This window comes from Dermacentor silvarum, chromosome 1 (genome assembly GCF_013339745.2).
Source record: "Dermacentor silvarum isolate Dsil-2018 chromosome 1, BIME_Dsil_1.4, whole genome shotgun sequence".
Taxonomy (NCBI): domain Eukaryota; kingdom Metazoa; phylum Arthropoda; class Arachnida; order Ixodida; family Ixodidae; genus Dermacentor; species Dermacentor silvarum.
This window is the reverse complement of record NC_051154.1, coordinates 121,124,893-121,141,139: the sequence shown is the minus strand read 5'-3', so window position 1 is coordinate 121,141,139 and position 16,247 is coordinate 121,124,893. Positions and strand designations below refer to the sequence as shown.

Below are 16,247 nucleotides of genomic sequence, written 5' to 3'. Positions count from 1 at the left end.
ACATATAACCCATGCATGCATGCTACGTCCCTACGCTACAAGGTTCTTGCTCACGTCCTCGTCGTCTTCAGTAGAAGGAGACCGTGGTGGCACGACTTGGTCGCTGAGCAAGACGTAGTGGGTCGACTTGTCGCGATGCTGGGTTAGCGGTGGCGGCGGCTCGAACGTTCAGGATCGGCATGCGATCAGACGACCAGGAACAGCACTAGCCGGGAACAGTCTCGCGGGCAGGTAGTCGCCGCACAGGTCACCGACATCCGCAGGAACGCAACTGGTCAGGAGGTTGCCCAGCGGTTCACCCGAGCAACCCTCTCGAACCCTGGCTCTTCGAACGCCGTTTCCAACGCCTCTGCTGCGCTCGTGCCCTTCTACCTCTTCTTCTTTTTTTTTTTTCACCGCCGCGCCACCTCGTGCTCTCTCTCTTCTTTCCGCGACGCGCCGCACATGTAGTCAATGTCGTCGTCGTCGTCGTTTCACCACACTGTACCTCAATAATAAGCACATGTCATTAGTGTAGGCTTATATCTAAACGACTCCGCTCGCCGAGATGCCATCATACATTGTAGTGGTCTTGCTACAGAAAAAAACTAAAAACCCCTCCCCTACTGGGAACAGGAGTGCACGCGAAGCTTGTCCAACCCTAAGGGAGGGGCTGGTTAGTTTTTTGAGCGTGTGAGACACATTAAAGAGACATGATCATTGCATTCTACCGGTGCTAACTTATGGGGCAGAAACTTGGGAGGTTAACAAAGAATCTTGAGAACAAGTGAAGGACCCCACAAAGAGCGATGGAACGAAAAATGTTAGGCCTAACATTAAGAGACTGGAAGAGAGTGGTGTGGATCAGAGAGCAAACAGGGATAGCCGATATTCTAGTTGACATTAGCAGAAACAATGGAGCTGGGCAGGCCACGTAATGCAAAGGATGGATAACCGGTGGGCCATTAGATTTACGGAATGGATGCCAAGCGAAGGGAAGCACAGTCGAGGACGGCATAAAACTAGGTGGGGTGATGAAGTTAGGAAATTTTCAGGCACAAGTTGGAATCAGCTAGCGCAAGACGGGTTGTTGTTGATGAAAGAGACATGGTTGTTGGGGGATGAGAAATGGTGGATTCGCCCGGCGAGCTCGTGCACGTTCACGGGCCCGCTCCTGTTGTCGTTCTTTGAAGGCTGCCTCCTCTTCAGCGGATCGGACCTAGCGCGGCCTACCCATAGCGCTGCTGGCCTTAAACTGGCGAGAAACGGCACGCACAGAGCGAGAGAACCCTCCTTTTCGTTCTCTGGTTCGGCTTCTAAGAGCTGGTTCCGGTTCCCTTCTCCGGTACGGCTGCCTAAGAGCTGCGCTCTAAGAAGCTTCCCCTGAAGAGAAGTGACCAGTTTTGGTAGGCAGTTAGTGGCTATTCAATTTTACAAAAATATCTATTATAGGCGTGTCCTTGTACAGTCAACGTCCAATTTTTCGGACTCCCTAGGGGTCGCGAAAACGGCCGAAAAATCTGGCAGTCGGAAACAGATAATGAGACGATTTAACAGGCCACATTAGACCAACAAAATCAGTCCTTGCAAGCCGCAGCAGCTTTAACACAGAACATGACACACTCGTACAGTCATGCACCTTAGTAAGAGCAACACGATAAAGAAGCAGGTAATGGTAGAAGCGGCACCAGTGTTAAGAACCTAAGCAAAATAGGTTCAGCCTACATGCTGCACTACGGACAAACTGAACGAAAACACGGGTAGGCCATGATCAACTTCACCGCTTACATTTGTAAAAATGATCAAGTGCAACAAACACCGAGATGGCAAAAGAAAGTGTGATAGCAAGGAGTTTCTCGCCGAATGATGGTGATCCATTGCTGCCGCTGCTCTCGTTCATGAGTACTTATGAGAATGATTAGAATCACGTCGCCAGGAAGTTTTTGCAGCTACAGTCGAATCCGTTTATCTCGATAGTTCCATGAAAAGTAGTCATTGTATCAGTAGTTCGTTATATGTGGACTCGCCCTTCAAAACATACAAAAATTAACGACACTGCAGCTGGCGGCGGCAGTTACGATTCGATACCACTTGGGTCCGAAAATCGCATCTTTAGTACCTTACTCTATGTTCCCGACATTTTCCTGCGTCTAGTCTAGTTTCCTTTAAAAACTTCATCTAAAGAAAGAATTGCGCCGGCATAGCTCTTTCAAAATGGCACCCGGCCTGTTCCGATCACTTGCCATTTTGAAACTACGAACGCAGACACCACCATTTTTTCTTCAAGCACTTGCCTGTAATCATTTTGGTAAAACACGGCGCGAGATCAGCGCGATACGAGTGGATTCTAATTATGATAGCGAAGCGTTCTAGTTGCCTGGAAGCAGAAACTGCTGCAGTGTGCCAGCATTTTGCAAAGGTATTGTCGTTATGGCCGCAGAGTCAGTCGCACGCACACCGAAAGGTGTGGAGTTACGTTTTCTATGTCACTTCGGTTGAAAAAGTACTAAGTTCGAAACGTTGGACATCATTGCGATGTTTATCGGCAACGACTTAAATAAAGCGTCAATGAAACGTGATCTCCCAAAAATGGTGTCGTAACATCCACCAACTCTAAATGAGAGCGCCGCTATCGTGATGTCCCGAGATTGCACGTGGCGCAGCATAGAGTGGCGCGTGCCTTCGCAGAGGCCACGACCGCCGTTATGCCTTGCCCTGATGCATGCTGGAGACATGCCTTGAAATCATGGCTATCGCAGCATGGTAGAAATAATTGAAAGCGAGGTACTTTGCTCACGGCTTCTGAAATCTGCACGTGGCGCTCGCTCACCTCGGCGTTCGTATTTTCGTCGCTGTTGTACTGGAGCGGGGGGCACGGTGCCATGCGGCCAGTTCGGTTGTGATTCCGTGCTTTGAAACTTCGGGTGCGTCCTCCTTTCACCGCGACCGGTTTTTAAGTGTTTGTTATAACAGTACAGCACTGTTCAAAGTGTTCGTTATATCTTGGCGCAGTTTCAATAGGCAGGGTCGGAAAATCATAAATGCAGTGAAATGTGGCCACCAATAAATTCTTATATCTGGGATTGTTATAAGTGAATTTGAGTGTATGTGAGCACTCCACCGCGCAACAATTGTTCTTCTATATATAGGTCGATCTCACGGCCAATAGTTGTCTTGTATTTACTCTGTTTGGCCAAGTGTGGGCCATGTTAGTCCAGTCGTGTTAGTCCACTCGGAAAAAATTCACCGACGTTTACAATTCTCTCTAATGCAAAATTTGATTGCAGCCTTATGCGTGTTTTCATTTCATGAAATATTGGCTGGTGCGGACAATCTGTCTCGTGCGGCACATTGCAAACAGAGTGAAGTGTGGTGTGACTGCCTCACTAATCGGGAGATTGCAAGAGGCAGCGTACGAGTAATGCGGGACGCGATTCATGGCAACCGCCGCAGACAACCCTCCACTCATGCAGCGCTTTGTTTCCGTATATGTTATCGGCGGACGCGTTTGCCGCATGCCTTATCGATGACGTCATTGGTGAACAGACAACGCACGCTGCTCTGGCGCCATTTTGTAGCGATCGTCTCCGCAGACCACATCTTGCGTGGCACTGCGCTTTTCTTCTCACGCTTTTCTCATACCCTCCTTCTCTGCCTTCCGCCTTATGGTCCGCTGCATCCTCCTCCGCTTTCATACTTGCACTCTTTGCTATCACGGCCTTTCATCTCCCATTGTGCTTCGTGTTCGCTCTTTCATCCTTCGCTGTGCTCGGTTACACGGGTAGGCTGTGATCAACTTCACTGCTTACACTTGTAAAAATGATCAAGTGCAACAAACACCGTGAAAAACCCTTGCTTGATCATTCGAACAGCTCTGCAGGACTGCCACAGGCCCCATAAACTTAATGTAAGAATGATTGAAATCTCGGACACTTCACAGCATGTCGTGCAATAATTTGAACCCTGACTGCATGGCCGTGTACTGATTTGGCCACCGAGTCGAGTAGAAATACAGACAATTTCGTTTTAACACGTCGCCAGTGTGTTCGTTGGCCGTGTCGCCGGTGCCTCCTCAAAACCGAAACTAGCGAAGTCTAGTCTATCTAGTAGCTGCTGACCACACCAACACCGCAGGACAAACCAAACCACTGAGTTTACTGTAAAGGCTGCATTTTTATTTGTGTGATTTCTCGTGCGAGTTCCATTGTGCTCTTATCATCTATCATTGAAGGCCGACTGATATCATTGATAACGTGTACTGAGCATCACTCTGACCACTAACAAAGCGCGAAAAGTGTGAAAAGGAATAGCATAAAAGGAAATGCTAGAAAATCGTGGCCACATATAGGCTAAAGGCAAGTGTAGGAGCGTGTAGCAATGCGTTGAATAACCTTGGGCGTATTATTGATCACTTTCAGAAATTGTGTTTTCGCTTTCGCAATATTTTGCGTGACTAGCACTGCTGCGTCAACAGGTGGCAGTGTTTACGCACTGCGATAAGATAGTGTGCTTGGCGCTGTGCCAAGAATGCTATCACTTGTTAACGCTAATGAGTCTTGTGCTTGCCACACGAAATTGAAGGTATCCTTGAAAGTGACCATCTGAGAATGCGGCACAACTTTCTTGGCCACTTGTAGTAGAAAGTCACTTATTTTCTGTCAAATCTGGTACTTTGGACTTCCAGTTATTCAGACCTTTGGCAGTCCCCTTTCAGTCCAAATTGTCGGTAGGCAACTGTATCACTATATGGTTGAAAAAGGTCCACCCTGTGTGCCAACTTGGATGGTGTAAAGGGGTGATGGTGTCACAAGGGTCACTTAAATCAATTCTAAACTCGCCACAACACCATCATAATGTTAGCAAGGTTGCTGCAGAATGCATAGCTAAGACGTTGCACTGCTGAGCACGAGGTCGCGGGATCGAATCCCGGCCGCGGCGGCCGCATTTCAATGGAGGTGAAATGCAAAAACGCCCGTGTGCTTAAAAAATCCCAGGTGGTCAAAATTAATCCGGAGCCCTCCACTACGGCATGCCCCATAATCAAAACTGGGTTTGGCGCGTAATACCCCAGAAAGAAGAAGAAAAAGAATGGATACACAAGGTGTCACAGCTGTCGCTGTGACTTTGCTGCAGGCTAACATAGTGCTGAAGGAGTCGTTTAATGCACTTTATGAGCTCATTTTGCTTCTATTTTCTGCTTTTTCTCTGAATGTTGCAGCAAGCAGCAATACAAGAACTCCGACCAGACGTAATTCACCCAGTAGGCGTGACCGTGACATGCGCCATGATGACCGACGAGACCGTTACCGAGACCGCAACAGCAGTAGGGATTTTGACAAAGACCGAAGGCCCTATGACCGTAACCAGGACCGGGCATCTGATCGGAGCTCAGATCGAAACCAAGACAGAATGCAAGAGCGTGATCGAGTGCAAGACAGGGATCGGCTCCAAGATCGTGACCGAGATCGAATAATAGACCGTGATCGTATTCAAGACAGGCTGCCTGATCGGATGCAAGACAGAAATAGGTAATAATTAAGGGAAAGGTATGCAGTAACATGCATAAAATGCACCTTTTTTTTTTTATTGAGGTCATTTGAATATTGTAGTGGAATGGCCAAGTATGTGAATGAGCCCATCTTTAAAAAAAGTTCTTGCTCAGCTGCCTTGCAGCAATTTGGGTATTTTTATTTCACTTCATTTCAATACCAAAAAGTCGATATATTCGTTTGTGTCGACTGAAAACTTCGAATACTGAAATTCGAGCCAAAGGGAATATTGAATATTCGCACAAGCCTATTAAATAGTTGGGCAGTGTTGAGAAAACATCAAGTTAACTTGTTTTATCTTTGTTGCTGTTTGTGTACTTTTTATGGTCTAGAAAGAAAGCCTTGAAACTTTTTTAAAAAGTCCATGCGATGGCCAGTTTAATTAAGCATTGAGACAGCACAGCTGTCAGATATTCTGGAAATCATTCAACTTTTGCCTTACTTGCCTGTCCCATTAAAGTGACTGTGCTTCTATTATACTCCAACCATACACAGCCGTCAGGATGCACTAGCACACATTGCATTTCATTGTGTTGCGCTCGTTGAGAGAAGAGATACCGGAGCTGCATCATGTCGCCGTGCATTTGTTAGCTGCGGCACAGTGTTGCTAGATCGCCATGTTCAAAGTTTTCCAGTGGCCATGTAAAGCAGCATCTTCAAAATGATACTCAAGCAAGTTGATTTATAATTTTCTTCTCTCCTTTTTTAAGACATTAGGGCACTCCTATTAGTTCAACTGCCACTTCATGCGATTATTGTGACCTTGAACTTGTAGTGGCTTTGGCTTCAGCATAGCATCACACATCACTTAGGCTGGGCATCCGCATAGCATCAAACATCCTTGATGGCTATGCCACAGTGCTGACTGCGCTTGACTCATTCCGGAAGTGATGTTGGCTTGCCGTGCTAATGTGGGGTTACATCACGTGGACAGGCCACCTATGTCATGCTGGTGATTATTTGCCAGTGATAGCTTCCAGCACCACCACACAACGCGTTTTCCACGCCTGATGCCAGAGGCACCCAGACACGATGTGGTTTATGTTAACTTGTTCTGATACCTGTGTATGGTTGGGGTTTTATTGTGGTTGTGGCTGCATTTGTGTTGGCTGTTACTCTTTTAGCACTATTCTACTACTAATATTTTTGGCTAAGTTGTACAGGGCATCTCTCGCCGGCTGCTGGGTGAATGATTGGCTGTGGTACATGGCACGGTCGAAGCTCTCGTGTGCGCGCACTCAGCATGCCCAGCGACCAGAGCTAGCCTGGTTTCGTGGGAAAAGGATTAAACCTTGGATGTTGTGGTCTCAGTGTCTTTTTTGAGCCACAGCCAAGTTTGAAAATTCACTTTCCCAGAGATGTCACAAACTGTCATTAGCAAGCGCAATTAACCTCTAACCTTAAAGGAATCGACAACTGGCTAGAATGTGTCATGAGATGTTGGTGAAAATGAAAAGAACATGGCAGAATTGTACATGATGTTCCTGATTGAAATGGTAATTATAATTTTAAATTGTCACTGAAAATCTTGAATACCTGCATGCTGTGTTGCTTGTTTGTAGAACTTCGTACTAGCATTATACTAGTCCCACTATAGGAGAACAGAATGTTGTATGTCTCTTAACTGTTATAAAGTGCAGCATAAGTTTTGTTTAAAATGCATTTGTTGTATTTTATAGTCGTTTGCACTTTTTTTTTTTCATGCATATTACGATGAAAGAATGTTCACGTTTTCATGCGGTGCTGCCACCATGGCGTCCCTCATTGCATGGTGGCGTTTATGAGAAAATTCTTATCAGAAAATTTTTACGCTTTCTGCGTTACAGCTGCAGGATTGGGCACTCTGGACGGTGAGCTTCCCTTTGTATTAACCCTTTAAGGATGCTAATACATCCGGAAAACTTGAAAAAAATCCAGTTTTATTTATTCATGGAAACAATTTATATATGTCTAATAAGCACATCCACGCTTTTAATTTGCACAAAAAAGGCGTAGTTTATGAGAAAAAAAAGTAATACAGCTCAGACCTCTTATAATGTAACCACTTACAGTGCAGGATTGGATATAATGCGGTCCTTTTCTTACTCCCATTTATGTTCCCATTGAACTCGATGTATATGCATGCTGGTTATGATGCGGTTGCCAGGAAATCCCGCAAACAAGTGAGGCAGCAAGTGCACTTCTCAACAAGGTGCCAAGGCCGAGTGGAAAGCAATGAGGACTATGCAGAAAAAGAGGAGAGACGGAGCGAACGAACAAACAAGGAACGGAGGGTGGGAAAAGTGTAAAACTGTGACCAGCTAAAAACAGTTTAAACTGTGTCCTGCAAATTTATCAGTTTGGAACAAAGTCCACATGCGAGCTTTCACCGTTCCTACCAGTACATGCACATGCATACACTTGCTATACGCGTTCGCGGTAGTTCCCGACTGATCACCCGCAAATTCACTTCATGCACGCTGCCGTTAGTGCAGCCTGTGCGTGTGATCTCGTGCCAGATCAACCATCTATGGGTACAAATGTATATCAAAGGCGAGCTTCCCGTGACGGCATGCCGCCCGACACCCTTGCCAGCTAGGCCTAACCAGCACTGTCTCATCGGGAATCGGCAGCCAAAGTTGCAGTTTCCAACAGAGTCAACGAAATGCTTCGCAGTAGCTGTACGGCACTTGAAAAATGGAGGAACCACCTTACTAACGAAAGTGAGGGCACATTCCGGTCGTATGCTTCGGTTTCAAAACCCATGCAGCTGCTTGCAATGGTCTGCATGTGTTGCACGTACATGCCTTTGAAAAATGTTATTTTGGTTATAGTGTAGTACCGCTTCTAGGGCGGAAATTTGTGACTCCAGTGACTTACATTATAAGTGGTCTATGCTGTAGTACGATATAACAGAAGGTGGGCTTCACTGTACACAAGCATATTTTAGGACTCATGTTTTAGAAAAGAAAAAAATTTTCCTCACAAAATAGCAGCTGAAATGGGATTCACACAAACACACAAGGCATCTTCTGAATAAGAGAAAAAGCTTCTGTCATCTCAATCATCAGAACTTTGTTCTTGTATGAAACACATGAAAACATGGTGTCAATGTCATCAGAGCTGAGATGGAGAGCCCATGACTAACCAGAGTTGTTGGAGGCCAGTTCTACATTGTTTACACTTAAGGACGATGAAGTTTCGGAAAGTGCACATTTTATTTTTGTTTCAACACCATGAGCTGAAATACTGGTGCTTTCCTCGGGGGCTGCCATATTGAAGTTGAGTGTAGCCGGCACAACAGCAAGGCCTCCACTAAAAAAATCCATCTTTGCTGAACGTTGCACGCCATCTGGCATTGTCTTCTACAAATACAGTGCAATGGTCGAGCAAGAGCCATCTCTAGGGCTCTATTATTAGGCCAAGCATTCTTGGATGAGCTTGGATCATCTTCTGAAATTTCTGCAAATAAATCCTTGACAAGCTAAGCTCGTCTTCCATACGGAAAGGGTTAAAAAAAAAGTTGCCATAAATATTGGTTGTCAGTCTCTATAAGTGCAGGCAGCATGTTAGCAGTTTTATGGTCATGGAGGAAGATAGACAGGAGTGGGCTTACTTGCCTACATTGCAGTGCATTTGGAGCGTCCAACTAATGTCCCAGCGTTGCACTGTGGCATGCCTAGCTTTGTACAGTGCTCTCTTCTACCACTGGCCTTCTCTCTTCTTCACACCTTTTCGACGTGTTCTCTTCCCTCTCTTTACCTGCTATGGTGGCGTAGTGGCTATGGCGTTGCGCTACTAAGCCTGAGGGTGTGGGAACGAATCTCGGCTGCAGCGGCCACATTTCGATGGGAGTGAAAGGCAGAACGCCTGTGTACTGTGCATTGGGTGCGCGTTAAAAACCTCAAGTGGTCAAAGTTTATCCGGAGTCCCTCACTATGGCGTGCCTCATAATCAAATTGTAGTTTTGGCACATAAAACCCCAGAATTGAACTTTTCACCCCTCTCTTTCTCTGCTAGCTGTTAGCGAAAAATGTGCGGGCCACTGTACAGACAGGACAGCAAGAATAATTTAATTGTGCACGAGAACGCACGCTGGCCTTCAGCCAGTCAAACTGTGTCTGCGTCGCTAAACCCGGCAGTGATTGTGGGAAACACATCATTGAAATTTGCCAGCTCAATGCATGCAGCTGGAAAGAAAACTGGATAGGCCCATTGCTGTACTGAGAGCTCGCAGTATTGTCGGCATTGTGAGAGGGCACAGGCTCCAGGCTGGGCAGCTGTTTCTAAGGGTAGTAATAAACTTCAAAGCCACCTGTGTGTTGTTCCACAAAGCTTGAATCTGCAGGACATCACTTGGACTGTTTTATCAGGCGAGTCGGCACACCTGTCTATCTTTCATGGTATTCTTGTACATGTACTGAAATGATTTTCAGATCTGTTGTTATGGACAGTACTTTATATAGAGCTCTTGTTTATTTTTATCTACACCTCTTCTTTTATACAGGGTGTCATAGCTATCACGCATCAAACTTAAAAAGGGAAGCCTTTTAAGTGGATAAAGCCAAGTGTATGTTCTTAGTAGCAATCTGAAGAAGCGTCCTGTACTTTTTGTATTGCTCCAAATTGCGTAGTTTGTAATGATTATTTACCTAACCTTTTAATTATTATAGTACTTACGGCAGATATGAACCGCCACGTTCTAGTGAGTAATGCCATTCCGCACGACATAGCAGCTGGTTTGCAGTCTTGCCAAGTCTTGTGCCAGAATCACTGGTTGGTAGGGGTCACCAGGAACGAACTAATAAATTGTGAAATAGAAACAAAATTAACATTTGTTGTTTTAGTGCAGCAAAAATATTTGAAACGGAATATTTACTCATATGACAGTATTCTGATTTAAAATTTTCGAAGTTTTTTTTTTTCCCCGCATAGGTTTCCTAGTTTCAGTCTTTGCCCCCCCCCCCCCTCCCCCTCACCTAGTTGTGCTTCAATCGTGCAGCACTAACTGATACCTCTGGCGAAAGGTTTTGGCACGCTTTTCGTTCCAAGCTTTGTGACCTATTTAGATGGACCTTGGTCGGCGTTTCCAACGCGCGGATGGAGCAGGAGCCATCTCCACGACGGGCACGTCGCAGCGCGTTGGCCGCATCCAATTACGTTGGCTGCGCCAGTGCGTAAAACTTGTCATGAAAGGAAACGCAAGCAAGGCAGATGGTGATTATTCTTTGGGGACAAGATACAACCCAAATGGTGTAAACTTTTTTAGAGTGTTCCGTTGCTGTGGTTTTGCTGTTGGCTTGCGACCATGGCCTTGCGCACCGGCCGCGCTGCCCCGGAGACCCGCAGGCGTCGCGTGCGTGCTTTGGTTGCCATGGGGTGCGTTCTAATTGTGTCCAGCATCGGAGACAGTCTACGCAGACAGCGAAGGAGTCAGCTGAGACAGCTTCGAGGCCAAGTAATGGAATGTGTTTCGAGCCGTCTGGAAGACGCTTCTGCGACAGGACACCACCTCGCATTGATAAAATGGAAGTTCAGAAAAGCACACATATTTCTGTATTTAAAGTATTTTCACCTGTGAACCTATGAAAAACACGATGTCTCTTACATTAAGGGTATAAAAAAAGCGTGTCTACGACCTTCCCGTCGAGTTTCCATCTTTAACAGAAAAGTAGTCTACATCGTTCTTGACTTCGACGCTTTCTTCGCGAGACTGTCTATTTCGATGTCTAAGGCGAGTATTGGAACACAGCTCGAGACCTTAAACAGCTCCGTTATTCAAACACTTGCGACAGCTCCTAGACGAAGGCGCACGCGCCTCAGTGACCTGTCCCGGTTTGCAAACAGCGTGACGTCACTGCCGGGGCAATGACGTCCCTTCGTCGTCTGCTTAGCGTTGCTCTCCTGGTGTCGATGATGGATGGAGGTTGCTGGAGGTATGCGTTCGAAGAGATGGCGGAAAATTATTTGCGCGTCACTGTTAACTTTTCAGGTAGACCTTTTGCTGATTGGGCTACGAACTGAAGTAGACTTGGGTGCCAGTAGCCATTCCACTGAGATGAAGGAATTGCGTGCTACGGTTCCACGCCACCTGACTGTAGCTTCCAGAGGCTGCTTGGAAGCGAAGCATTCATTAGAGTGGTCCAGATCTCTGTCGCCGACACTGTTCACGAAGTTAATTGCTCTCACAATTACTGTCGTTGGCCGGCAGAAAGGCTGGGTCAGCTTTCCTGTGACCCCGGTCGCCAAAGCCAAAGAGACATTTGCATGGCGAGATTGAATTCCGAGTGCTATAGTTTTTTTGCTCTAGTTCGCGAGTAACGCACTTTCATTCTCAATTTCACAGTGCAGCGCACACCGTTAGCACATCGCTCTTTGATTTTACTTTACGCAGGCAAAGCAGAATACGTATTTTGTAATGTTTGATTTCATTTTCCACTTTTTTTATCACTCGACGTGCCTAGAGGCAGATCACAACGATAAAGGCAGTGCGGCGGTGTGCGAGTCATGCCCGAGCCGATGACGAAGAGCGAACAAAAAAGGAAAATTGACACGGAACGCTAGCAAACGTGGCCCTAGGAGCCATTTCACGGTTCTCTTGCACTCGCTACATTGGAAGCTTGCTGGAAGTGCGTGCCTGGTGCGTGCATCCTGCAAGCTCCTGTTAGCAGACGATGCGGTGGTGGTGGTGGCGGCGGCGGCGTCACGTTGAAAAGTGGGCCGATCCTGGCGATAGTGCAGAAAAAGGTCCAAGCTCAATGGCACATACCAGGGACAAAAAAGAGAGAGAGACAGAAAAAAAAAGGAAGAAAGAGAGAGAAAGGAAGAAAGAAAAAGAGCCATTTCACGGTTCTCTTGCACACGCTACTTTGGAAGCTTGCTGGAAGTAAGTGCCTGGTGCGTGCATCCTGCAAGCTCCCGTTAGCAGATGACGCTGCGCTTCGCTCCGCCAACTCTTGCGATACAACGCTTGCGACAGTACATGAAAGAAAATGACAATTAAATTCAAGCATTGCGTAAGTACCCGGCGCCGCACATTTTTACTTTAAAACTTGCAAGATATTAAATTTATATTTTATATATTAATGAACAACCAATAACATCCTGCAGTTCTTCGACTAACGCGCTATATGATGACGCGCACTTCAGAGGCGGCACCCTTTCATTTATTGGCCGCGTCATCCCCTTCCACCTCCTTCTTGGGAGCAGCCTATTTAGTGATGCGAGCAGCGAAGCGAACCGTTCGCTTTCCTAACTGTTATAAGATTCCGCCCCAGCTGTATCCACATCGTCAAAGAGGCGGGGAGCAGAGCTGCTGGCCAAAGGTACAACGTGGATGAGTCGTGCACCCACGAATGGAGACTGTCTTTGCAAAGATTTGAGCATTATTATTGCGATAGCAATTATATGGACACTTCAAATGAATTTCTGTCATCGTCATCGCCGCCGCCGTGAGGTTCCGTATAAAGTCCAAGGGTGCACCGTATGTGCGAGTGAAAGCGCGCGGGGGTCGTGCGCTATCACGGAGAGCGAACGCAAGGCGGAGAGCAAACGCGACTTCCGTCGCGGGAAAGGCCGGGGGGGTATGGGAGGGAGGGGGGGCGATGCTGTGCGGCGGCACCAAATGCATTTCTTGCAACCGGGCGCAAGGGGAACTGGCGACGCATTCTCCCACGCGAAATGGCGAAAGCGGGAAGGCAGCGCGGGAGGGAGGGGTTCTATTGCGTTCTTGTACTTGGCTCTGCTGCTGGCTGTTGGTGTTGTCGCGTGTGCCGTATCTTGAAAGCAATTGCCACACGGCTCTGACCTTTGTATGCACTGCGCATTCGCCGCTCAGTTTCCGTTGAAGCGATAGACCGCACGAAGCTTCGCTCGATGCGGTGGCTGCGCTTGCTGCCAGCGTTTTGACAGTTATTGTCTGCGGCATTGAGTGTGATCTATTCATGTTTGCTTGTGCGCGCTGACGCCACGCTTGTTAATTCGTTACTAAGCGAATGTGTCCAAGTTGATGCAGTCGATAAAACTACTATCCCTACTCTGAATAGCTCTCTACTAATTTGCTATCGCAATTGATGCTTCACCTTTCGGGAGAAACTGCGACATTTTTTGTATGCACTCAGTCATTTCCGCTGGTTATATGTGTGGATATTTTTTAGGTGAAGCTTAAGCGTCCCCCAGTTCTGATGATGTTTCGCTGTACTTTGGTTCTAGGCAACATTCTGGGGAATGTTGAAACCGAGCCTTTCTAAATTTTGATTGGGCCCCATGTCGCTGAAAATATGGTGTCGGTGTCGGCGTCAACGGTGTCCAATAACACTATCGCATTCCACTCTTAAAGGCAAAGCTTAAGCGTACTCCAAGCTTTTGTAGCGGAGTACCCGTTCAATGAAAAATTTAGATTTTTTCCGAGATAGTGCATATTAGACGGCAATACATTTTATATATCATAATTTTCGTTACATTTTTTTCTTAGTAGATACAAGCGTGTCTTTACAAACTTTGTTGAATTTTATCCCACAATCTTGATTTAGACAATGTATATCTTTTTTATGACGTACATCTCGCTAACAAAAATTTTATGCATGAAAAGTGCATTCATTCAGCTTTTTGTTTATGTATTACGTAAAATATTTAGTGCAGTAGTTCCTTCAGAAAAAAAAAATAATCTGGCGTAACCTCCAAAAAACACCTATTTTCCCCATGGTAGGAAAAGAGTTAGATAAGACATGCCGAAATCCTTCGAGGTGGCTGCGACATTCATGCCTATGTTCGGATTGGCCTTACGCGGCATATTGATAACTTGTGCTATGATTTTTGCTCGCTTGATTTTGGCACTCTGCTTGCTGCTGTCACAAACATTTGTTTGCAGAAATTTCACTGCCATACCAAGATAGACACCCTGTCAAAGCAGTGCAACAACCAGGCCAGTCATAGATCACATATAGTAGTTCCTTTGCATCATCATTTATGTTTGAGAGCAGCACTGCTTCGGTATGCAAGCGGGGCATGAGCTTCTTTTAAATGGGGAAGAAAAGTAACACAAAAGATAGCGTGTCATAAAGAATTAAAATTGTTGTTTTAGAGTGTGCTCGAAAGCAATTTCGAAGTTTATTAATCATCAAAAACTAAATAATTCAGAACAACACAAAAAATACTACGTGCATCTTCAGATCGCTGCTCATGACATACAGTCGGTTCTGCATAGAAGGTTTCACTTTCTTTTCAAACTTGGTGAATGATAGATGAGAAACCCTCTACATATTGAATCATTTAATTCACAAGCAGTGTTTTTATTTTCTGCGTAGTCATTTTTCTGCAAATTATAGCAAAAGAAAAGGGTATGAGTGGCACTGACTGCTTTCTATTTTGTCATATTTGGTGTGGACAGTGATTTGATTTGACTGTCTTTCATTAGGTCACCCATTCGAGATCATAGATCAAGAGATCGTGATCGTGACAGGGAAAGGGATCGAGATCTGCGGGGTCCAGCACAGTCACCCGATCGTGACTATCGAGGACCAGGCCAGGACCATGATGGCAGCACCACTTCTTCATTGGCTCGCAAGCATCCCTTGTCACCCCCTCGACGAGGTGGTGGAGGCTCTCCGCCACGGCGCAAACCACGGATGATGCCTCGCTATGTGGTGGACATTCCTGCAGTCTGCTTAGAGCAGTTGAGTGTGCTGCATTCGTTCCTTTTTCTTTTTGCTAGCCTTTATTGAGGGGCATTTATCGCATGTTCAAATGATTTTGCAACTCATGTTAAATCTCAACAGTGGTTGTGTAGGACTTGGTTCATGACAACTGTATCGTACAGCCCACATTTGCAGACAGGACAAAGACAGACATGTGTTGTGTTGCCTCTTCTTTGTCCTGATTGTAAATTTAGGCTGTATGATACAGTAATCATATACAAATGTGACTGAAACAACTTTTTCTCTGTGTTAGTTCTTTTAAGTACAGTAGAATGTCAGCCATAAGTGCACTGTTGGTATGAATTTTGAGATGATATGAATTTTCAAACTATGCTTATAACTAAGTAGTTATAGCAATGCATTGTTATAAGTGACTTGTGTCTGTGGTCTAAGTGACTCGTGTGATTGTTATAAGTGAGTTGTGCTGTAAGTGGTCTGTACTGTACTACTTTTGCAAGTCGTGCCTATGGCCTTGCAGTAATGCTTGGCTTTCTGTGGGGATCTCTGAAAATTTGAAGGACATGAACCATTTTGCTTCTATTACGATCAGGTTTTCTACCGAGCTGCTAAATGATTGTTTGAGTTATTCATTTTGTGTTCACTTAGCTAAGCTTAGCTGGTCCATGTGCCAAGTTGGTGTCTTTTGTGGTCTCTTCTCTAGGCGGGAGCTTGGTGTGGTGGACTTGCGCAAGCGCTACCCAAACATGTACATACCATCAGACTTCTTTCATGCATACATCTGCTGGCAAGAATGCTTTCCACTACACCGCCCCTTTGGCCTGAACTACCCATGCTGTTTCCAAGTGCTGCCAAAAGACACATGCCCTGCTCCACCATCTCTGCTCAGTGCAACCCATTTGGAGTCTCCATTGCCTCCGGCTGTGTTAGACCCACCAGACATAGATTTTTCCTTCAGTGCCAAGGTGAGTGTACTGTAGATTGCTACTACAATTGCAAGAGACAAAGGAGGCCATTTGACCCACTGAATGTGCCCTACTACATACCTGCGAACTCTCCTGATTTGTCTGGAAGAATCCTGAATTTG

At 45.9% G+C, this 16,247-nt stretch overlaps 1 protein-coding gene across 3 annotated transcripts in view; it reads left to right on the top strand.

The window, feature by feature from the left end:
- Positions 1-16,247, top strand: part of LOC119435943 (cell division cycle and apoptosis regulator protein 1) — a 214,492-nt gene that overhangs the window by 104,684 nt on the left and 93,561 nt on the right. For 2 of the 3 annotated variants that reach the window (XM_037702648.2, XM_049660882.1), the window contains exons 9-12: positions 5,198-5,507; positions 7,355-7,378; positions 14,923-15,180; positions 15,864-16,125. In XM_037702648.2, coding sequence (XP_037558576.1) covers positions 5,198-5,507; positions 7,355-7,378; positions 14,923-15,180; positions 15,864-16,125 — 854 coding nt within the window. The remainder of the gene's footprint in view (positions 1-5,197; positions 5,508-7,354; positions 7,379-14,922; positions 15,181-15,863; positions 16,126-16,247) is intronic. The other variant, XM_049660883.1, reaches the window with a different exon arrangement.